The 25,618-nt window shown below is 38.1% G+C and overlaps 1 protein-coding gene across 10 annotated transcripts in view; it reads left to right on the top strand.

The window, feature by feature from the left end:
• Window positions 1–25,618, top strand: part of grb14 (growth factor receptor-bound protein 14) — a 64,992-nt gene that overhangs the window by 20,987 nt on the left and 18,387 nt on the right. For 7 of the 10 annotated variants that reach the window (XM_022680033.2, XM_022680031.2, XM_022680032.2 and 4 more), the window contains one exon: window positions 22,362–22,518. In XM_022680033.2, the coding sequence (XP_022535754.1) occupies window positions 22,362–22,518 (157 nt within the window). Of the gene's footprint in view, window positions 1–7,654; window positions 7,876–21,283; window positions 21,596–22,361; window positions 22,519–25,618 lie in introns of those variants that run through there. The other 3 variants (XM_022680038.2, XM_022680039.2, XM_007261035.4) reach the window with 3 other exon arrangements.

Genomic DNA, 25,618 nt, shown 5'->3' with positions numbered 1-25,618 from the left:
TTATTTTTCCAAAAAATCTTCTGTTCCTTATGTATGAATTTTACCACTCAGATTATAAGGAGCAGTAAAGCCGCTCCGCTGAAGAACAGCATTATAAAGCAGTTTCAGTTTAGTTTTCCAGCACCAGGGCTGTAGTAGCATTAGCATTAGCTCCTAACCCTGGCTATCTTTGCTGGATTAGGATTAGCATTACCGCTAAGCGCACTAGCACTTTTGCTATTCAGAGACGAGTATTTCAGCCTGTATTCTGGTTGTTTACCATGTTAAAACAAGCTACATGGAACAAACCGCTAGCTAATATTGCCCTGGCTTACCAGGGAACACTCAGGGTCCTTCTGTATAGCGCTGTTGAGCAACATTAGCAGTTAGTGGCTAATGCTAATGCTCCAGCCATAGTGCCTTTATTTCTTATTTGGGAATCTAAGCTTACTGTAAATAAACTGAAGTTCTTTATTCACCCAAATAAACATTTTTCAGAAGAGACATTTTTTTTGTTGTTTTCTTATCTTTACTTAACTTAGCTACCCCCTACCATCACCCAGCAGCAAGATCTGCTGAATTAAAAGTTCATTATAGTGTCTCTTTAAATGTGTTTTATAATCCAGTGTGCCTTATATATGAAAATAGACCAGAAAATAGACGTTCATTAATTGTCTTATGTTTCTAAAGGTACTGAAGATAAGTGAAGATAGTTAAGTGAAGTAAACACAGCATCATTTAGTCCTTCCTAACCAAGCCGTGTGGTTCAGTGCAAGATGTATCGGAGGCACTTAGTTGACGAGCTTGTGAAATAAAATCCTGCTGCTCTTTGGATTATGACCTCAGTCCTACTCACACTGCCCACCCCCAGGGACCCACAAACCCCTTCTCCACACAACAGCATATGCAGTTTTCCAAACATGGTCTTTCATAGGCTGTTGTCTTATTTACTTACTGTTTGTGCTTTTTTTTTTTTTTTTTGCAGTTTTGATCTTTTTTTATTTCCATTTGGTCACGTTAAGATTAGATGCTGACTTTCTGTATTTCAGTTTATAATTTCTTGCTTTATGAGATGGTGATGATCAAGCACCTGAGTTGTGTCGGAGCTTTTTTTTTTTTTTTTGCTGGCCTGCCACAGTCTAGTGAGCAGACAGCAGTAATCTGATAATCTGGCAAGATTAGACAGATTACAGTTTAAACTCATAACAGGTTTTCTGAATTGCTTAAACACAACTGTTGACAGGTCATTGAAGATTCCAAGTGGGTTCAAATGCTGAGAGATGGTATAAATGACACTTTTTCCAGTGCAAGTGCTGTTACATTTTATTTCTAAATGTATTTACAGTTTCCATTTTCACTGATAAATTAGCACTAGCACTAGCACTATTTGTTCCTCTTGTAAATTGCATCTAAACAGCCAATTAAGTGGCATTTACAAGTAAAAAAAACAGGATTCTAGATAATGCCTAGGTTTACGCTTTTAGTTGACTAAGAGTAATTTATTTCTCCAAGCCTTGTTTTGGGATATCCTACAGATCTCGATGTTTAGTGGATGGATCTTCTGATAAGCAACTCCACACAGCGTGAAGTTGTATTTACTAATTATCCATCTGGTATATGTAACCTTCCAATGTGCACTCAAATGCAGATACATTTTAAGAACAGTAACTTTTTTGTTAGATTTTTTCATTGTTCCATTTAAAATGTAACAGATTGTCCTTCTGGATACGTTTTTTTATGTGACAGATACGACATATGAATCAAATAATCTGTCCTGCTGTAGTATGCGTTGTATAGATATTGCTTTATAGTAAGAATCCTCAGGCCAGTTTGTATAGCTCATAAAACAGACAAACACCACTGGCACTGTTATGTGCACCACAGACAGTGTTTTTTTTATACTGTTTATATCAATATCGAAATTTTATTGCATCAACCGGAATTACGAAATATATTGCGAAAATACATTTTGGCCATAATAGTTCATGTTAATAATTTGTTGTCTTGCCTTGACCATGCGGACCAGTGTTTACCCAGTGTTTGGGCATTTCCAAGCAGTTCTCTGACGGAACACTTCATAATCATTTAACATACTATCCCATTATTTTGGCATGTCAGTGTATCTGGGTGCATGGCTAAATAACATCATCTGAGGATCAAATTAGTTGGGCAGCAAACTCCTATGTGGTTAAAACTATTAATTGTTGACAGGAGTTCCCTTAAGAATAATACGTTTCTCTACAAAGTGTCAATGTATGTTATAGTTATTACTGAAAGAAGTGAAATTTTGTTTTGTTTTCAGAAAGGTCAACGTTAAAATCAAATGATCTGCTAAGCCAAAATTGGATTAATGTCCATGTAGTGTAACCAAAGTTATGGTAACAGTTTCTTATTACAAATTAGGGGAGAAATGAAGGTGGTGAGCTTGAGCCTGTCATGCATAATGAATAATTTGAGGGAGTCCTTTTCTGCTGACTAATGCTCTGCGAAGGGAGAGGCAGAAAGAGACAGACTGGTAAAGTGAGAGAGAGGGGAGAGAGGGATTCTTAGCAGTCGCAGACAGAGTCGTCACAGGTGTTCTGGTGAGGTGTTTAAACACATGGCTGAGAGAGTGTGTGTTTGGGGTGTAGAGTCACTGCACGTACATCCATCATACACGGGTTTGCATTTAGCTTACTCGTCCACACTTGCTACAAATTAACCTTTTGACCAACCAACTTATAAAAGTAGTAGATTTAATTTAAAGCCATTTTCAAACTAAAGGGATATTACAACTAGGGCAGCAGCGATTAGTCGATATAATCGACAATGTTGATTATTTAAAATGGTCGACTACAAATTTCATTGTTGCCTAATCATTAATTTGTAACAGTACCGCATTACACAAAGTGCTGGAGACAGAAGCACAATGGAAGACTGGTAATGGGCTCATTTACACAGTTTACATGTTGAAACAACATCTGAACGTTTAAATGACTTGTAAATCTTATGTTTAGCTGTTTCTATTGTTTTTTTGTTCGTTTTTTTAGAGATGGAGAACATGGCAGAAATAATCACTGACTAATCAAAAAAATAATCAGATTTGTCGACAACCAAAATAATCATTAGTTGCAGCCCTAATTACAACCAGTACAGCAAATAAAATGTACACAAAAATGTACTATTTTCAGAGCTCTCAGCCCACGTGGACAAACTCTCCCAACCTTCATGTAAAAATCCATAATCCACATAAAAATAATTAAAAAACAAATCTCAGCATCAAGCATGCAGATAAACTTTTGGTCCTTACCTTTCTCAGAAGACTCTTGCATAACACAAATATTGGTTTGCGGCCCCGTCTCAAACTTGACTCAGTCTCAGTCAAACTGTGCTGTACAAGGTAAAAAAAAAAAAAAGAAAAAGAAAAAGGTCCTGGTTCGAGACCCAACTATTCTCTAATGACCCTGCCAAAATACACCGCCTGAGCTTAAAGCATTCTGCCTCAAGGCCCAGGCAAAAAGTGTCCCGGGGGAGAGCATCCGATGCCAAAACCCAGATACAGAAAATGGTATCAGACAAGGGGTTTATTTTGTGTTTAAACCACACCCACTAGATTGCAGTGCTGTACTCTGTTGTTAGATCTTATTGTTATAATTATTAATAATAAAAGTAAACTTTTTAAAATGAAAGTACTGTGTGTTATACTATGGTTTCAAATTCATGCCATTAGTGTCTAGAGACATTCAGGCTTTAACGTTCTGATTCATCTATAAATGCCAAGAGATGCGACTCAGATCAGCGCATGCATTGATTGCTTCCACACACCTGCATTACTTTGGAACAGCTTGAATCAGGGCTCCACTACAAAATATGGGCTTTGCAACCTGAATTGGCTCTTGCTTAAGACTGGACTCTGTTGATGAAACTGTTGTTTAAGAAAAAAAAAGTTATAGCTGTGCATTTTTAGTAGGGACAACGTGCTCCCATTAAAGCTCAGCTCCAAACCAGTCCGCCATGGCTGCTGCCAGCCAGTTTATTTTTGCATGGGAACAGCATAAATAAAGTACACAAACCCTGTACTTGTCTGAAAGTAGATACCCTGAACCCTCCTGTTATGTTGTAGGTCAAAGTGACATGTTTAAAATATTTCAAATACAAGGAAATAAAGTTTGCATTTTTTTTTTTTCAATTTTCTTGTTTGGTGTAATTAACCTGTAAATAGGAAATGAATAATTGAACATATTCATACAGCTCACAGAAAAAAAATTTAGACCACTTCAGTTTCTGAATCGGTTTCTCTGATTTTGCTATTTATAGGTATATGATTGAGTAAAATGAACATTGTTGTTTTATTCTATGAACTACAGACAACGTTCCTTCCAAAGTCATTTAGAGCATTTATTTGCAGAAAATTAGTTTTCAGATACTGAGTTTCTTAAATAATGTAAAGACAATAAGTACATATTCATGAAGTTTTAATAGATCAGAAATTAATATTTAGTGGAATAACCCTGTTTTTTTTTAAAGCAGTTTTCATGCATCTTGACTTGTTCTCCTCCACCATGTTCACCAGTCTTACACACTGCTTTTGGATAACTTTATGCCACTTCTGGTGCCAAAATTCAAGCAGTTCAGCTTGGTTTTATGGTTGTAATTACCCTCTTGATTATATTCCTGAGGTTTTCAGTTTGGTAAAATAAAAAAAACGTATCTTTTTTTAGGTGGTCTTTTATTTTTTTCCAGAGCTGTGTGGTGTTTGTGACAGCATATTGAAAATAGAGGCTTCAAGGTAAATAAATAAATAAAAAATATAAATAAATACAAATGAGTAAAATATCAAAAGTAAACCTTCATCTGTGTAGAGGGGCACACACTTGTCATTTGACCATTATCAGTCCTGACAGTTACCAGTATGTCTGGGGAATGGCCGAATTTCAAAGGGGCTTAAGGAGTGCTTTTTTGTGGCTGCTGGACATTGTTAAAATACATTTTCTTCTTTAAGTTATATTATTAACATATTACATAAATACTGATTGTTGACATTAGTTTAATCTGAAATGTACCTGAAGAGCATATTGGTTTTCCAAAAAATAAAAGTAATCTAATAACATCAAAAGAATGACATGGTTTGGCTTATGCTCTTGTGTGACTTAAACAGTGTGTTCCTTGCTTTACACACGTGCAACTTATCATTTGAAAAACATATTTTTTTTTTAAATATGTATGCGTAGCATGTGTATTATTGGACCTGTGTTATGGACTTCAGGCTGTGACTTCTGTGACCGGAAAGCTCAGCTCTCTAGTTTTGCCTTTTTCTGCTTTTCCAGTGGTTCATGTTTGTGTCTTGCTGCCGGTCAAGGCCGGTGTCTCTGAGTCTGCCTGTGTTTTGAGAATGGCAGAGACTTGCTTATCAACAGGCTCTATTCATTTCACTCCATTTTTTTTGGTTGGCTTTGATAAGTATTAGCGTCTGCCTGTCTGTGCTTCCATTCCAGATAAAGACACGGAGCACTGGACTCTTCTCGCACTTTCTGTTCTTGGAAGAATGGAGAATACAATTCTGTGAAAACTGTTTTTTCTTCCTTAAGACTAAGCTTTTGATAAAAGCTATTTTTAAATGTAAATAAAATGTTCAGTATTAAACAATTAGATTTGTAATATTGGTGCAAACCCCTTAAAAATAATTAGCTAAAATTATGGATAAAATCATGAATACATTTTTTTTTAATTCTGGTACTTTAAACTGTATTTTTGGGGAGGGGACAAAAAAAAAGTTAGTATATCGTTTTTTTTTTTCTTTACTGTATTATAGTATCTCTGTAGTTTTGAGCATTTTTAGCTCTTAATACTGTACTGCTGAGTTACTAAGTTTGACTTAGGGTTTTAATGGAGAAAATAAATGGTAGTGCAGCTTGTGTTTGTTTGTGCACAAGATAGAGAATAAACTTCAGCATAAAACACATTGACTGCAGAAAGTTGACGAGCTATGCAGACTATCAATACATACCTCCAAACTTAATATAGCCTCCAGACTAGCTCAAGAACAGTGTTATTTAACTAGGCTTAACATAATACTTTAATATTCCTACAGTAAAAAGTATTTTTACAGTTTACTGATTAGCCGTTTTGTGGCCAGGTGTGATCTGTTTTCTTATTAAGAAATTAAAAATATAGAAGATAATAGGAGTTAATTCTAAGTCCTACTGAGCAGAAACTTTAGGAGTGGCGAAATTGATTTATGGATGCATGGATTAAATTCTTTCTGCGATATATGTATTGAGATGAGATATAAAAAGCAAAGAAATTTCACCAGATTTCACCAGATAGTCATGGTATAAATTATACAAACTGTGTATTCAAGATTAAAGTTAAAAAAAACTGGGTAGATATTACATGGTCATGGAAAATAAAATCTGTATGATGTTTTTTTTATCAATTAGCAAAAAGTTGTAAAATGTGTGTGATTTAATCTGGGATTGTATGCTCTGCAGTGTAATTTGTTTTTCAGCTACACATTGTGGTAAAGTTAAAATTCAATAATACAAACTTATATAATATGCCATCTTAAAATTTTTGCCTATTATGTTTCCCCTAAGTAATCTAGACTTGGATGTTTGCATCATTAGGAGTCCCTGCAGTGTGTACACACACACACACACACACACACACACACCCACATCAATCCCTTACTTAGTAAAAATAGAATAACGAAAAATAATGCAATCCTAACTAAATTATGTCTTCCTCACAAGTGAGATTTCTTTGTTTTTAAACTGATCTTTGATATCATCTTATTATTTTTATATAACATCATAGTTTTTATGACATATCTGTTTTCCTGAGTGTTTTTGTACAGGTGTGGGGAAACATTGTGGCCATTAGAAACCTTCCGTTTCTCCCCTCTCTTTTTTTCCTCTCTCACACTCCCTCTCTCTCTTTCTCACTCACTCTGCATCTCTCACTTTCTCTTTCTCTCTCTCCCCCTCACTCTCCTCACTCCCTGCCTCCTCCTCCTCCTCCTCCTTTTCATCCAAATCAGCTCAAGTGTCCATTATCCCTTGTGAGGCTCATCTGAAGTCCGCTCTGCTCTGGGGACAGATGTTGCTTTTGCCAGCCTCCATCAATTGATTTAGCCAACACCCTTTAATCTCAGCCTCTCCACAATGAAAAGCGAGTAAAGGTTCTTTTTGTTTCCTAACAGATATTTGCACAAATGTGAAAGTGTGGAAGTCGCCGTGGACTGAAGTATGACTCCAATTCAATGTGGTTCTCTAGTGGGGATTTCGGTGTTGGAAAAATGCCTTTGCCCCAGGAGACCAATTCTAATTATACTCCTAGTGTTGCAGTATGAACCAGTGATGCTTACTTGCTGCTTCAGAGAAAAAAAAATAGAAAAAAAAATGTTTTCTACCTCATTTAGCTCTCCAGAGGAGACTGTGAAGTGTGGAAGTCACATCATCCTTGTGTGCCTTTTTGAGGAAAGGTTTACATGTTGTCAGCAGATAAAGTTAATGTAGGTCTTTTCCCTGACCTTCAGAGCTGTAGCTGAACTCCCCAGTGTTTTATCAGGCGTTTTTATTAGAATGGAGCGCTTTTCTTTTGGGGGGGGGGACATGGCATGTTTCCAAGGCCACAGGAGGAGTTAGAAAGGAGGAGAACACTTATCTAACGTTTTGTTCTCATACAGCCACTGTCTGCGGTCAATAAAACTTCAGAACTCCATCCATTACATTTCATTACCTACATTTCTAAATCTCTAGATCTTTAGACACTTAGTTTAAGCTTTTAATTGATATACGAAAAAGGCGCTTTGGGATTTGGATGGAAACAGACGGAATTTAAGGAGAGAGCAGTATGAATTTTCAAGCCAGAAGAGTTACACTACCTGCCATCACTCCGCTTTGCTTACCAAAACGGGTAGGAACACTTATACACTTATACATCTCATTAAAACCTAAAAATAATTCATTTGTAGTATGACTTTATAATAGTCTGTTTTTTTATTTTATGGACACCAGTGTAGCAAATTAAACACATTATTCGTGTTTGTTTTATTGTTTAGTTTGTATATACTTGTATTTGTTTAGATTTAGATTTTTCTGAATTGCGAGGTGTTTTTGGTCTATGGAAGTTATTTGTTAAGAATACTAACTGCTCAGGGTTTCGTTCTCTCTCTCTCTCCATGTTGTTCCTGTTTACAGAGCAGGGTACTCGCAGTTCCTTAAAAAGTTTTTAAATGTCTTAAATTTTGTTTACATATTCAAGATCTAAAAATGTCTGGAATTTTAGGAGGGAAAGCATTAAATTATATCTGAGGCATATAAAGTGAACAGCCTCGTGGAGCTTATAATTTTAGTCGTGCTTTTATGTTTATTTAATAGCTATTTGATACAATTTTTGCTAAAATAAATTCAGTAATGTTCAGTTGGACTGAATTTCTTATTTCAATGTGGTAAATCTTTTTGCATACTATCACCTAGTTTGTAATTTTTGCCACAGTAATAGATTTTTTTTCTTGAAATGTACAGATACCCTGCAGAGGTTACTGCAACAGGTTATTATTTTAGAATGTTATTAAATGGTTCTATTAACATAATATTATATGTATATATATACATCAGGCATTGCTGTCATACAAAAACCTTGTAACCCTGTAGGTTTGTTTATACTTTTTTTGATATGATGTGAATCTAGCAGTTGTTCTGCAATGTGTTAACATTTAATAGTTAATGGACCAATAGAAATGCTCAAAATTTTCAATTAAAACTTAAAGGTTTTTGTGTCTTTGAAATTCAATGATTTTGTGATGATGTGTGAACATATTATAGTGTGACCTTGGTGCGTGTTCTACGTGAAATATACAGCTCTGGAAAAATTAAGAGACCACTTCAGTTTCTGAATCAGTTTCTCTTTTTGCTAGTGAATGAATTTTGCTAGTCATGGGTATATGTTTGAGTGAAATGAACGTTGTTTTGCAGAAAATGAGAAATGGCTGAAATAACAAGGATGCAGAGTTTTCAGACCTCAAATAATGCAAAGAAAACAAGTTCATATTCATAAAGTTTTAAGAGAATCAATATTTGGTGGAATAACCCTGGTTTTCCTGCATCTTGGCATGTTCTCCTCCACCAGTCTAACACACTACTTTTGGATAACTTTTATGCCACTCCAGGTGCAAAAATTCAAATCAAAGAAACTCGTAATTTTTAGGTGGTCTCTTATTTTTTTCAGAGCTTTATTGTTAATATCCAAAAGAAATCTTGACTATCTGTAAAATGGTATCTTGCTACTCGCACACCACCTAATTTTACATGTATGTATGATGTAGAAATGTATATTTGAATTGAGACAGACTGTAGTCACATAGGGTTAAAGAAAAATGTGTAAAATGGTTATTAATGCTGCCACTTTAAGCTTTGGAGGAGAGTTTCCAAAGGTCAGATAAAATGCTGCAGGGTGTTAAATGTCTGTAAATAGGCAGCTGCATTTTAAAGTCCCAGAAGTTCTTGAGACGTTCAACACTGAGCTGAAGAGAATGGGTTAAGCTGACATCAGACTGTTGCATTCTTCTTTTGCGGTTCTTTACCAAAGCTTCCTCAATTGTTAGTTGTTTTAATAGTATCTCCTTCCAGCCTCCTCTTCAGGCTTCAGGCTCTACATGCTTACTAAGATCTGGATAAAACTTTCCACTTTCACCCTGATTAAGTCATGTGTTGTTTTGGCTGTGTGCTGTGGGGTATTGTCAAGGTCTTTTCAATTAGACTGGATGCATTTCTTTGCAAATTGGCTTCTGTAGGCTTCTGATTTCATTCTGCTGCTACCATCAGGAGTTACATCATCAGTAAAGATTAATGAGCCCTTTCCAGAAGCAGCCATGCAAGTCTGAGCCATGACAATGCTGACTGATGAGTTTCTATGATTTGACTCATGAGTAGGTTCTTTCCTTTCCACTTTGTCATTTATGTCACTTTGATCCAGGTTAATTTTGGTCTCATTATTTCATAAAAAATTCAATTTCTCACTTTTCTTTTATTATTTAATTATTATTTTTGGCAAATTCCATTTTTTCCATTTCATTTTTACTGCTCATCATTGGTTTGTATCTTGTAGAATGGCCAATATACAGTATTTAGCACATTTTGTAAATGTTTTTTCTAGCTTTTAATAAGACTACACTTAAGATTTGACACTTTAATACAATGTAAAGTAGTCCATGTGCAACTTGTATGCCAGTGTAAATTTGCTCTGCCCTTAAAATAACTACACACAGCTATGGAAGTGTAGTGTGATGGTGTGGGCATGCTTTACTTCTGGATCTGCCATGCCTTCTGCACTCTACCACAAAATCATGTAGAAAAGGTCTGATCATCAGTTCCTAATGTAAAGGTCACATATAATTTGTTTATGCTGCAAGAAAGCAATCTAAAGCTCAGACCAAGTAAAACATAATGCAGTTTTCAGTGACCTGGTCAGAGTTCACTTAAATCATGTGGCGTTTCTTTATGTTGACACTTTGTTGCAGCTCTCAAGCTTAGGTACAAGTTACTTTTTCACATGGGTAAGGCAGCATACACTCATTATCAAATAAGTAGTTGCTCCCAGAAGAAAGTGCCAGACCAGAATACTATTTGTAGGGGAGATAAAAGTTACTAGGAGCAATTATTAATTAAAAATGAAGACTGATGTAGGCAACTCTTGTGTGTATATATATATATATATATTTAGGTATACATTATTTACACATATATAAAGTTCAGGAAAAATGAGACCACTTAAAATGAAGAGTTTCTTTGAATTTAACAAATTGAAAACCTCTGGAATATAATCAAGAGGAAGATGGATCACAAGCCATCAAACCAAACTGAACTGCTTGAATATTTGCACCAGAAGTGGCAAAAATCATGAAAACTGTGATTAAAAAAACAGGATTATTCCATCAAATATTGATTTCTGAACTCTTAAAACTTTATGAAGAAGCTCTGCATCTGTTTTGTTATTTCAGCCATTTTTCATTTTCTGCAAATAAATGCTCTAGTCAAGTCAAGTCAAGTCAAGTCAAGTCAAGTCATTATCAACCGCTTCATCCATTAAGGGTCGCGGGGGGGTGCTGGAGCCTATCCCAGCCGGCATCGGGCGGAAGGCAGGATACACCCTGGACAGGCCGCCAATCCATCGCAGGGCAGAAAGACACAGACAGACACACAGACACATTCACTCACACACTCACACCTAAGGGGCAATTTCAACCAAGTTCCAATTAGCCTGAACGTGCCGTCTTTAGCCTGTGGGAGGAAACCGGAGAACCCGGAGGAAACCCACGCAGACACGGGGAGAACGTGCAAACTCCACACAGAAAGACCCGGGACGCCCCAGCCGGGAATCGAACCCAGGCCGTCTTGCTGTGAGGCGGAAGTGCTACCCACTGCGCCACCGTGCCGCCCATAAATGCTCTATATGATGATATTTTAATTTGGAATTTGGGAGAAGTGTTGTCTGTAGTTTATAGAATAAAACAACAATGTTCATTTTACTCAAACATAAACCTATAAATAGCAAAATCAGAGAAAATGATTCAGAAACTCAAGTGGTGTCTTAATTTTTTCCAGAGCTGTATATACACTGTTCCTGCTGATTTTGCGGTAGTGGAGTGTAGGTAAGGCCACTTGTTGCAGTACCTTATTAACATAAATTTGGGCTGTCCAAGTGCCTGTAATGAAAATGATGGTGCTTCCCGTGGTTTGTTGGTTGTGTCTATCAAGACAAAGACAGGACTCAAGATCACCCACTGCCATTCTGTGTCATTTTATGATAGTCAGGCTCTACTACCCACCATGTTTTATTTCTGACAGTTGATTTTTGCGGGGTAACTCTTCTGGATAATTGGTTTTGCGTGATGAATGTATTTAATAATCAATGCTGTAGTGACTAACTATTGAAGTAACATAACATTTTTAAAGTTTTTTAAGGACTTTTTTAGTAAATAACTTTTGAGTTTTCTGCCCCAGGGATCCTTTCAGTAGCTTGTGTATGTGAATTAGGCTGATTGTAAGAAACAGTATGTTGAAGTAATACTCTAAAGATGATTATGAAATCATCTTTAGAAAACCAAATAATTAAAGTGAGCTCCAAGTAAATAAAAGTTTATATCTGATCCATCACTGTCTCTAGTGGAGGTTTGGATAAATTGAAGGATTATAACAGTTCATTCCAGAAAACTAGGGGCTGAACATGTTACCCACAGTGTTTAAAAAACTGCGGGGTTGGATTGGAATCCACTTACTTCATACCGTTAAGCTGTTTCCAAATAATGCTGCGGTTATATGGCATTAACAGGGGTGTGGCACAGCTATATGTGTAATTTCCATTGTGTCTGACTAAAATTACTTAATGTTAAACTATACTGCAAATCATGAGAGACATGTTTGTTATATCCCATTATTTTTCCTAATAAAATAACAGCCCGTACACCACTGTCCGACAGAAAAGTCTCTCATAAAAGTTTAGATGACAGTAGCTCTGATCTGAAAGATGAAGTTAAGCTATGTGTTTTGGACGGAAACCAATTTCCGTTATGCTGGACCTGCAGCTCATTCCCTGATAGGGGTGGTAAAAATATTGATCTATCAAAGAATTGTGATACTCTGGTTTTGTCTTTTTATACACTTTCAAAACCATAGTATTGATTTTTTAAAATGGCAGGCAGTGGTTTAATTTGTGTTTTATTTAATCCAGACTCTAATTAAGATTCCACTGGCTGCATAAACATTAAACTTTACGATTCATGAATGGTAGTTTGGGTGGTATTTTTCGTACCGTCATATAATGTCATTAACCGTGTGTACGATATTACTAAGGGTGGGGATTTGTGTAAACTGTGCAATTTCTGTGTTTATATGGCTACAATACACCAAATTCTGGATTATTTTTAGACAGGACGGGATTAGATTCTCAGTGATCCGGACTGCAATTAAAAAAACAGGAGGACCCGTGAGTTTTTTTTGGCTTTCTCTGTCACATGACATTGTGTTCAGTACCTCCTCCATTTCCACTCAATGTTTTTACATGGAAACACACGCGGTAGTCAGAGACGTGTGTCCATACGGGACTAAAATTATCGCACGACCAACCATGGAGTTCAGCGAAAAACAGTAGGTAATTTAACCTGTAGTTTTCTCAGAGGACGTCTGAGAAAAACACATAAATTGTCCTTTAATTTGGCCCATTAGTGATCTATTGATTAAAATATGTATAGCACAGCTAATTAGAACAGTCCACTTAGTTAGCATGATGACTAACATCCTATTCACCACAGAACACTGACTGAAACTCCACTTGCAAACGCATAGACGCAAATGATTGCATGACTGGACAGACAGAACACAGAAATTAGCCGGTTTTTTTTGTGGTGGTGTGTTCTGAAGCTCACTTGCTTAGTACAGATACACAGTGTATCTGACACTTTAGAACAGCTGTTTTTGACTAACTAACTAAAAGTTTATACCCCATGTACGATATTGGCGTTATACTGCCCAACCCTAGTTACTACATTAATATCTAGTGTTCTCATCTGCCAAACCTGACTATTAGCATGTAGTATGGAGTCTATACCTTAGTGATATTTTGTGTAGTACGCAATTGAGACGCGGCCTTTCGTTCATTTGAAATTTGTTTGGAACTTTGAGACAGACAGATGGAGAGAAAGATGGAGAGAACATAGGATAAGCACTGGTCATGCCAAGGACAGTTGTGTGAGATACTCAGATAAAAATGCAGCTGTGGGGCGAGAGATCATGATAACTGAAGGCCAGACGTGTTAGGGAACAGGTCTATGTAGTACTGACCTTGAGCTGAAGAGTGTTAACCATCAATGCAGTCCACACGTTGGTTTAATCAATCTGGAAAACACATACAGTCCATCAGTCTGCATTTTTAACTTATTTTAGATTTGAGAACTAAAAAAAAAGGACTCGTCACTTTCATTCTTCTCAGAGCATTTTCATATCACCTGAATAACAATTGCAATAATATTGTGGCCAAATAGAAAAACAAATGGGACAATTTGTGTTAAATATGAATGCATTTCACTTTAATTTCTAGGGGTGTCGCCATGTTTTCTTTCTAATTCAGCAGGTAAAGCTAAGCTAAGTAAACAAAACTGTAATTTTTAAAGACAAGTCAAACGAACTCTGGATGTTGATCTACACAGATTCCTCTCCTGAAAACTGTTTATTTGAGTGAGTAAAGCACTTCCGTTTATTTACAGTAAGCTTAGCTTTCCAGATTTCCTCTAAAGCTGGAGCTTTAGCATTAGCGGCTAATGCCACTCGACAGATCTACACTGAGGAACCCTGAGTGTTCTGGTTAACCAGGAAGATTAGCTAGTGGTTTGTTTCACGTAGCTTGTTTTAACATTGTAAACACACAGGTTACAGTTCGAGATACTCACCTCTGACCAGCAAAAGAGACGGAGCTGTGGTTAGCGGCTAATGCTAATGCTGTCCTAGCAGTGCTAGCCGGAGATAGCGTCAGGCTACAGGCCGATGATGCTCACCTATGAACAGCCAAAGAGCTAGACTTAGCACAGTTAGCAGCTAATGCTAATCCTACTCCAGCCTCGGTGCTGGAGAACTAAACTGAAACTCCTGTAAAACGCTGTAGTTCAGACTGTGGAGAGATAGCCTACTCATTTAAATAAACCTGCCCCTGAGTGGTTATTGGTCCCACCCATACAGTCATTGGTCCCACCCCGGCTAGGTGTAACCCAGCCCTTTTACAATATATAAAAATTTGACAATATAAGCAGAGGTTACACTAGCTGTTGCATTTAAATAATGGAGGTAGAATTACAGTATATTAGAAAAGAAATGTGATTGAAAGTTGTCTGTTTTGCCATTGAAACCTATGGGGATGGGTGGGGTTACACAGCTTTTTGAAACCGAACAGCAGGGGGCGCCCGACCTGTTGTGGCTTCACTTTTGAGAGACTATGTTCTGTCCAGCTATACCCAGTCTATGGTGCAAACGGACAAGTGACTCTGAAAGAAATCACATCCACATTCAGGAGTGCAGGAGTCCCCACACGCATATCCCATAGGTGAATGCAGTTCTCTTTAATTTGCATGCCATATGACAAAAGTTATGGGATATGGCATTTACGTAACTGTCGAAACGTAACTAAACAATAATTCTCTCATGCTGACAGAGCTGTAATATAATCCACACTGTGATTGGTGCTGTAGCTAGCTAAATAGACTCAGTTTGAGTCAATCGATTTTGAGCAAATAAATCAAAGTTGAAAACCATAAAAAAATGATTTTGGTATCTGTAAAACACCATAAAGATTTCAAACTCAGCATAAGCCCAATCCGGGCGGCTTTGTTTCTCAAGAGGATGTCTGTGGAAAAATATTTCACACTTCTACTATGCATAAAACTTGCATCCGGACTGCATTTGAAAAAACAGGATCAGTGAGGTTTTTTTTTTTTTTTTCGGTCACATGACATCTCGTTCAGTAGGTCCTTCATTTCCACTCGCTGTTGTGTTTATGTGGATCTTTGTGCGTTAGATGACAAGATGAAAAAACTCAGAGATGTGTGTCATGATGGGAATAAAATGACCAGATTTCAGCAAAAAAACAGTAGGTATTCAGCCTGTAATTTTCTCAGAGGATGTCTGAGAAAAACACATACATGGTCGCTCTGGATGGGAATAAAATCACAGAGGACCCCCCATAAAAGAGAAAATTACCACAGGACCCCCTGAGAAACGAATCCTGCCTGGATAAGGCTATAGACGTGGTTTTCTCACAGAATAATCTCAGGCCTGCGAAGCCTGCATCTATAATGTACATTGTATAAAACAAAAGAATAGAAGTATAAATCATGTCTTGCTTTATGTAGGGAAAGTTGAAACCAGTTTGAAGCAAGTGAAGAAATGGCTGGTTGAATCGTGCTGATTCTTACTAAAACAAGTCCGTTTCAGAATACAGACCCAACAAATGTCAAGCGGCATTACATAATGCACAACTAGCTCCTTATTCCTGAACAAAGCCACCATAAAAAAAATCAGAGCATCAGACTTGATAGCTCTTATATTTCTGCTGTTCTCCGGGGAACGAAAAGCTTTTGCAGACATCATAGACCCCTTCAGTGAGATTCCTGTATCAACACATGCATAAATGTTTAGCCAAGCTGTAACTCTTTAATAAGAAGTTATAGTTTAAAACTGTGCCCATCCTTGGGTGCTTTGTGTTATGTGATGACGACAGTTGGTGCATAAATCTGTCATGGGTGTAATCAGGTTACGGCTAATCTTATTTCCTTGTTTGCCTGAGTGATAGTCTGAGGGAGACAGTCTCTCAGTGTTCCACTGTTCCCAGCATGCTCTGATCCAGAGCTTATCTCTGCACACGGAGAGCCAGACACCCATTACACACACACACACACACACACACACACACACACACACACACACACACACACACATTTTTAATGCTTTGATCCATCTTCTCAGGTTTTAAAATGTGCTGAATGAAGTAATGGATTGAGCTGTGCGCTTGTCTGTGTGCTTGTGTGTGACGTCTGGGTGTGTGTTTCTGCATCTGTGTGTGTGCGTGTGTGTGTGTGTGTGTGTGATGGCGGGGGTTGAACGGTGGGAGCTGCTGAATGCAAGTCTTTGTGTTCAGTGATAGCACTCTGCACAGTTAGCACCACCCTTACAGATGTTTTATCTGAACCTTTATCACTCTCTCTCTCTCTCTCTCTCTCTATCTCTTTCTCTCTCACTCAATCTCTCGCTCATGTGCTTTCTCTCCTTCTCTCACTCGCTCTTGCAGTATATCTTTCTCACACACACATGCCCTTGATGCATAAATCTGTAAGTAAAAATTTAATTAAAAGTTGGCTAGTAATTAAATATTATACAATAACTGAAGTTTGAGTAACTCCTGCAGCTGGGAATAGGGTTCCTATATATATATATATATATATATATATATATATATATATATACACACACATATATATGTACTCCCATCTCCCTATCTCTCCCGTGACATTTCGTTCCACTCCACCACCTCCCTGTCTCCTCTCTGCTCCTCCTTGACCTCCGTTCACCTCTCTGCCCTGTAGAAAGGGGGGATTTAACCTTTCAGTACACAGCACATAGCGCAGAACTTCAGTTTAAGTTCTCTGAGTTCTTTCTTAATGCCTGCAGTTTTACAATTCCCCAAGGAAATACCACATACATGGTCTGAACGTCTGAACTCTCTTCTAACTTCATTTTGAGCTGATAGTGTAAGCATTATTATGGTGATTTATGTGAATATCCAAGGTGCATGCCCCAAGAATCACTGTTTACATGTATTTTATACGTATCTAATCAACAAAGGGAAATGTCACAGATGTGTGTATTCTCAGTGTGGGAGAATCATACCACACGTACACTCTGTTTCTCTCTCTCTCTCCTCACTCACTTACTCATTTACTCATAGACACACATTTACACACACACACACACACACACACAAATGTGCACACACACATACTTGCAGGGAGAAGCGTTGCCTGTAGCTTCAGTATCCAAAATGCTCTTAGCAGGGAAGTTGCAACTGCATTCAAATGATTTGTTTTTTAGCACTATTCTTACTTGCTTTAATCAGATCTTGGGAAAAGTTCCAAAAATGTCTGTTAGATTTGAGATAGTAGGGCTCAACATATTTTATATACAGCTCTGAAAAAAAAATAAGAGAAAAAATCAGTTTTCTGATTTTGCTATTTATAGGTAAATGTTTGAGTAAAATAAACATTGTTTTATTCTATAAACTACGGACAACATTTCTCCCAAATTCCAAATAAAAATATTGTCATTTAGAGCATTTATTTGCAGAAAATGAGAAATGGCTGAAATAACAAAAAAGATGCAGAGCTTCCAGACCTTAAATAATGCAAAGAAAACAAGTTCATATTTATAAAGTTTTAAGAGTTCAGTAATTAATATTTGGTGGAATAACACTTGTGTTTAATCAGTTTTCATGCATCTTGGCATGTTCTCCTCCACCAGTCTTACACACTGCTTTTGGATAACTTTATGCCACTCCTGGTGTAAACATTCAGCTTGGTTTGATGGCTTGTGATCATCCATCTTCCTCTTGACTATAATCCTTGACTTTTCATTTGGTAAAATCAAAGAAACTCATCATTGACAGTGGTCTCATTTTTTCCCAGAACTATTATAAATCATATTCTGATCATTGTCATGATATGAGGTTTCACAGCAGACATCAAAAAATCTGGGATAACATTGTCATTAACAGCAAACTGAAATTGCTTTACAGCAGTAGCGGGAACTCTTAATGCTGTGGACTGTGGGTATGTGACAAAACATGGCTGGAGGTAGAAGTGAGAGGGTGAGGTCGAGGACCACAGTGAGCCACAGTGAATGCACACACTAATATTTACCTTGTTTCACAGTAGTATCAACACATCTTATTGGTCCATATCCTACACAATTATGATACAGAATGTTGCATGGATGGAATTTAACATCTATCATATAGTGGAGCGTTATTTCACCCCAATATAGATTTTGATGGATATCTGACTTAAAATTCCAACCAAAACCACAATGTCTGTATAGTGTTGGGTTCTGACATCAACCAATCAACATTTTTTTTAAACTACAGTTTAATGGGTGTCCCAAGTTAGAGTCAATCCTCTTTCTAATGTCAAATTGACATTCTGTGCCTATTAGGACTGTTGTGACAGTGGCCACATTTGGTCGATGGATAGGTCTGGTTCTTTGATAGTATGTTTAACAAATTTGGAGTTGTGCTAAACCAGATACTGGTGCCATTGGTGACACGTCCTCGCAGCGGGATTCAAAAACTGCCTCAGAACTTCAGGCAGAACAGGAAAGTACTGTGGTGACTATCAAAACTGTGCTGTTTTAAGTCTGGGAAAGTTTCTGAGAGATCTGCAGCCTCAGGAATCCAAACACTGCCTCCTGCCATATCTGCTTAGAGATTTCACTTAGCCAGGCCTTGTGCTTTTGTGTGTTTCTTTTTTATATCATCTTAGTTCTGCTTTATACATTCCGCTTATTGAGTGAACAGTAGATTTCTTGCTTTATGGTGAAGGTTGAGTCATTTTTCTGTGTCTGTGTCGTCTGAGGACATATGCATTGTGTACATATGCTTCTACAGGTACCTGCCAGCATTTCTGAATGCGAAAAGGCCAGAATTTAAAGACAATAAAGTTTTTTTTTTTTTTCTATTTTTGTGTAAGTTTAAAGCATTATTTTTTTCTCGAAGTCTTTTGGGGTTTTAAATAATAATTTAAAAAAATCAAATACTGTAAAGTAGCATTTTTGTTCCTGCCAAAAGATTGTCTAGCTCTGACATTTAAGGTTGAGCTGCCTCCAGTTCTGGGTCTGAGGATTGTTTGGGTCTTGTCTATCTCAAAAACTGCTGGAAAACCAATTGTTGTTTGCTTGACACTGAGTTCTGCAGATAACCTGATCTTGAGACCTAAGGATGTACACATTGTGGTCCCTACCAGGCTCTGCATGCTGCAAATTTATCCATAAAGCCATTCTCTGCATCATGAATTCATTCTAAATCTGGTGATGTCACCAAATTAGGTTATATAAGTCTTGTTCTGCTGGAGAGAAGCTTTTAGAGCTGTTCAGAAGTCTGAATTGAGTCTCGAGCATTGCTTAAACAAAATTATACCACGGTTAGTTTAGACCCAGCATTGTGATTGGCTGAGAGGTGTTCTATGTGTGCCGTTATCTGCCAGTAATGCACTGTATCCGTAGCTCTCCATGTACAGTATTATTTCGCCACATACAGGTAACCTAGCAAGGATGCAGCGCTTACAAGCCAAACAGCTCAACTACAAACAGAGCAGCAATAGAACTACTTTAACTTGCAGAGTGTTTACAACCAAAGAAATCGTATTTTCTCATCCTGTTTAACCTGTGAAGTAAGTATGCTTACAAGATTGTATAATAGAGAATGCAGCTTTCATCATATCCAAGTTTTGGGAAAGGGGTATGCCAGTACATAAATTTCACCGTTATTTTTTTCATTTAAACCAACAGTTGTGATGCAACCAAGCATCTCCCTGGGGTTGTTAATATAGCCTATAGTTTGTTAATTGAACAGTACATTTTGTTCAATGTGTTTTAAAACACAAAAACGCTGACACATCATTCTTGTGCGATCTGCCATGATTTGAGTTGAAATAAGATGTTAAAATCAGAATATCTGTTGTTTCAAGATGTGTGAAAAGTGAGAGATGAAGAATAAAAAGAGAGAAAAATTAGTGTATGAGTCATGTGGCAGTGAGAAAAGGAAAAATAGCCGGGGGCTGTAGTATTGTGTAGTATATCGCTCTTTGCATGAATCTGCATGGAACTGTGGCAATCGAATGATTTGGCCTACAGCTTGTAGTTTTCTACGTGGTTTACCCTAGTAGCGTGTACCATGTATTATCATTATCATTAGCATGTGATCAGACAAGCGACTATGGCAGAACTCACATCCTCATTCATTTCCCCCACAGACATATCCCACAGATTAGTGCCATGTTTTTTTCTTCAGTGGGACGTGATGGTAGTTCCTACCCTCTGGTGTAGTTAGTGTAAAGTTCCAAATGTAATTCAGATATTTTCGCAACAGTTTACCAACATAGCTTTCCTCACTGTATCCACCTGCTTTTCTACACCTGTTGCTCTGTAGGTTGGTTGTCTTTACTATTAACACAAAAATAAATAAGTTAGACACTTTACACCAAGCTACAGCCTCCTTGTTTTTTTTTTTTTTTTTACTTTTTGCCTCCATCTCTCTGACCTTGTTCTTCCACTATCTTCCACTTGTATCCCACTATCTTATCCTCCCATCTCCCCCACTTACCTTTACATTACCCAACATTAGCCGACAGAGTTGACCCAAACTGGAATTACATTTAAGCAGCACCTTTGGAATTGCTGCAGCTCCCATGCTGAGCGCTAGAGACAGAGGGCAGGGGTTGGTTACAGCCATGGGAAAAAAGTAGGTGGAGCAAGACTTGTCTTTTTCTAGCCCTTCTCTCCTCCTTCTTTCCCCTCCTCCCTTCTCTGCCCTTCGCTTTCCCCTCCTCTTCCCTCCCTCTTTTTCTGGTGGTGTTGGTTTGGTTGGCGGGGGAGGTGGGAAGCTGAGTTTGGGGGGGGGGGCTAGGGGGTGGAGGGTTTGACAGGAGGTGTAGGGTTTGCCCCCTGTGCCTGCAGTGGGTGAGAGATGGTAGGTGATTGGGCAGAGAGCTGGTGACATGCAGCAGGGGAGGCAGGAAGTGCTGGAGCTCTCTGAGGCTGCTCTTTAATTACCTAATTTCAGCTCAGCTGCAGAGAGAGAGAGAGAGTGAGAGACAGAGGAAGAGAAGAATGAGAGAGCTGAAGAAGAGAGAGAGAGGGAGAGAGAGAGAGTAGAAAGAGAGAGTGAGGCAGAACTGAAAGGGGAGGGAGAGAGCTGCTTCTCCCTCAGCTGATGCATGTTTCTATGTTCCACATAAAATCCTGCTCCTACAATGCTGTGTACTCAGCCTTACCTAAGCTGCAGAGCTAGCCCCAAATCACAGCTCTGCCTGCCGCCTAACACAGGGGTAAGTTACGCTAAAATACTTCATGCCTTGTGCTAAAATGCTAGGATTTCCTCATTCGTTTCAGTGTGCATCTCTCTGTACATGTGTATCTGTGTGCGAACATCTGTCCTGTCCTTTCTGTTTGTGTGTATCTTGTGTGTATCTAATGGTTTTGGCCATGTAGGCGAGCTGGAAACAGTGCTCCCATTCTGCAGGGGATAATTTGAGAACTCTCTGATAGCTGTTCTAAACTTAGCTGACCGAATGGACTCAAATTTGGTGATAAAATGTGCTGCTCCAAATGCTGCTGCCGCCACCGCTGCTGCTGCCGCTGCTGCCACTGCTTTCAGAGAGCATGAGGCTAGGCAAATGTGCAGCAAGTGAAAGGGAACATTCATGATTTTCTCCCAGTTTTGCTTTGCTGGCCTGGTTCTCACTGCCTCGCTGTCGTTGCAAATGAATGGGGTGTTGAGTGTGTGTAGGGTGTGAGGTGGACAGTTTGGCTCATTTGGCTTGTGGTATCAAATGAGCTTTCTCTCTGCGCTTTATAGCACAAAAGCTGTATAACTGACTGTTTCAGGATTTGGGGGTCACCTTTGATTTAAAAAAAAAAAAAAAAGCCTTTTTTTTTTAGCTGTCTATTTGTCTGTAGGCTATTTATTAGCACCACGTCATAAAAAAAAAATACTCAAGTCAGTTCTTACTAAATCTTACTTAATCAAATTCCCTTATTCCCTAGTTCAGTCTAAAGTTTTGTCTGACTGATAACTGTCTTCCTATGTGGCAGGTGATCAAAGTGTACACGGAAGACAACAGCAGTCGGGCTGTGGAGGTCCCGAGTGACATCACTGCTCGGGATATTTGCCAGCTGTTCGTGCTGAAGAACCACTGCATCGATGACCACAGCTGGACATTGTTTGAGCACCTTGCTCATTTGGGCATTGGTAAGGACGCTTCTCACCCTTTAATGTAACTTTTTTAATGGATTGGAATTACTGTTTAATCCTTAAATGTGTTTTAAACATTTTACGATTCCTAAGGGTTCTGATCTTCATGCATTTCTTTTTTTTTTTTTTCTTTTTTTTTTGGGGGGGGGGGGGGTCTTATGTAACATGATGCATAACTGCAAAGGTCTCTCTTAATGATGTCTGACCTCACATCCTGCATCATGCCATAGTTGCATAGTAGTTCTCCTTAACATATGTCTGGTCTTGGAAGGAAACACTGTCATTTGAGATTCTGCTATGCACAACCGTTACAGCATTCATTACAGCACTAGCCAACTAGGAGTGAAAGAATCTGTGTCAGACTCATAGTGTAGGCACTGCAGGCATTCTATACGTTTCGAACCCTTTTTTGTTGTGGAATAAAATGCTTCCATCTAGCTTTAGAGAACAGCTAGCTTTCAGTATGTCTGCAGCATTAAGAAGTAAGTGCTTCTTAGATTTAAGCTATTAAAGCCAGGAATGCACGCACTGCATGACTTGGACAATCTCTGTGTTTGTTAAGCTTTTTACACTGAAAAAATCATCCTCCAATACCTACATCAATACCTAGTCCTGTATGGCAGGGAAAGGCTTCAGAGTATCTTTGAGATCCCGTTCATTCTGTCATCTTATGCATTTCATCATGCTGCAGTTCTAGTCGCACTCCAGAATTACTGATAAACATCGCCGTCATATCTGCCAACAATCAGAGCATCTCAGACAGTTGAAGCAGCTGGAAACTGCCAGCCTTGGAGGATCTTTCACACGCTCACAATGCGAGACTGAAGACGTGACAAAGATGGAAAGATTTCATTGTGCACGAAAAACCCCACCCATGGCAGAAAGGATGGTGTAAAACCTTGCCGTGGTGCGTGGAAGGCACTAAGAGGTTAAATGTGTCTTAGGCTGCTCGAAGGAAGAAGGCCTTGTGGAGTTAATGAGCTGTGAATGTGCAGCAGACACCAAAGGGTTTTTATGTTCTTAGCCTCCGGTAGGCAGTAAACGGTTAACTCTGCTAGCAGTGACTCCCGCGCCCTGCTGGTGTAGCCTACCCTTCACACAGGAATATTCCTCAGCAGAATTCTTCACACCGTTGCATAATTCAACCATCTGTTCCCTCCTTCCTCTTATTCTCTCGCTTTATCTCTCTCTCGCGCACTCTTTCTCTCTCTCTCTCTCTCTCTCGCTCGATCTCCCTCCCTCTGTCTATCTGGATTTCGTTCCTCTAATATGTGTCTATTCCACAGTTAGATACTTCTGCTGCCTCACAATGATCATCATCACACCCCTCTTCACCCTTTCCTCCTCTTCAGGGTAGATTTTCATAGAGCATATCTGAGTAGGAGTGCTGCTTCCAGACAAATTACATGCTAGAAAGGTTCAGTATGAAAGTTTCTGAATGAAGGGGAAAAAATTGGAACAGAAATGTTAGCATAGAAACAGACTGGTTGTAAATGTGCATTAAGCATCTTCGTTTTTAAGTTGCTGACCTCTGGGTTGCAGTAATGTTACATGTTACAGTAATGTCATTTATTGCATTAAAAAAACAGTGGTCTCTCAATACTGAAAACAACTGAAGTGAACAAGCTTGCTGTCAACACTGTTAAAGTCCTAACTTTGTCCAGTGACAGGTGTTATAAGTAATATTAGTATTAGCAATATGTAACGTGGTAAATTATAGTCATTATAACAACATAATGAGAGAAAGCCCAGTATGCTTATATGGAAATTCACTAATTCATAACTGTGGTGGTCCCAGTTTTTAATGCAAGTAAGAAAACATGAAAAAAAAAACCCTAAAACTTCTGTAATTCTTTGTACAAGGTACGATTGAGATCACAAAGGCGCTACACCCAGTTGAAGTAAAGTCTTGAATAAACCCTGCATTTAAAATGTACTGTAGGATTCAGTTTTAAATGACTATTAGTGCAGATAGAAAAGAAGTACCTAGCAAACAACTCCACGCTACTCACATAATTAATGAATTCATTAATTTGGTTGGGAAGCTGTTCTTAAAGCTGTGCTTTAAATGGTCCAAGTGTAAAGAAAACCTAATCAGACCGTGCATCACTGGCTGGTGATTAGAGGTAAAGGACACTGAAGCATGCACAATAAGCCCAGTGAACCGTGCCACCGGCTATTAGCCTGTGTGCTGCTAGATTTACCTGATGTGCAATTCAGTGATATCACGCTACTTACGCTACGTACAACTAAAGGGGGTTAAGTTATTTAAGAATACCTGCATTATTTTAAAAGAAAGTTGCCTTGAAGCATTTAGCTACCTTACTTAGCAGTGGCAAGATGGTGTATGCAAGGTAATACTCAATGTAATACTTATTTAATCATAGTTAATAATATTATGAAAAAAAAAATCCTCAGATTTAACCAGACGGCACCAAAAGTCAGTAATCTCACGTGTCATGGTATTAACAATGTATTTAGTATATCAAAGATTGAATATATAATGTAAATGATATTGGGCAGAGCTAATCTACCTTTGCTAGAAATGCCATGCAAAATGAGCACAGTGGTAATTTTCCTTTTCCGTCAATTAGCAAAAAAAAATAATAATAATAATAATTTCAGCCAGTCTTCTTTCTTAAGATGTTGGTTTATTTAGATTGCACAGTATACAGCTCTGGAAAAAAAATAAGAAACCACTTAAAATGATGAGTTTCTTTGATTTCACCAATTTGAAAACCTCTGGAATAAAATCAAGAGAAAGATGGATGATCACAAGCCATCAAACTAAGCTGAACTGCTTGATTTTTTTTGCACCAGGAGTAGCATAAAGTTATCCAAAAGCAGCGTGTAAGACTGGTGGAGGAGAATATGCCAAAATGCATGAAAACTGTGATTAAAAAACAGGGTTATTCCACCAAATATTATTTTCTGAACTCTTAAAACTTTATAAATATGAACTTGTTTTCTTTGCATTATTTGATGTCTGAAAGCTCTGCATTTTTTTGTTATTTCAGCCATTTCTCAAATTCTGCAAATAAATGCTCTAAATGAAAATCTTGTTATTTGGAATTTGGGAGAAATGTTGTCCGTAGTT

This window comes from Astyanax mexicanus, chromosome 11 (assembly GCF_023375975.1).
Source record: "Astyanax mexicanus isolate ESR-SI-001 chromosome 11, AstMex3_surface, whole genome shotgun sequence".
Lineage (NCBI taxonomy): Eukaryota > Metazoa > Chordata > Actinopteri > Characiformes > Acestrorhamphidae > Astyanax > Astyanax mexicanus.
Note: the sequence above shows the minus strand (reverse complement) of the source record. Positions and strands in the feature narration are given on the sequence as shown.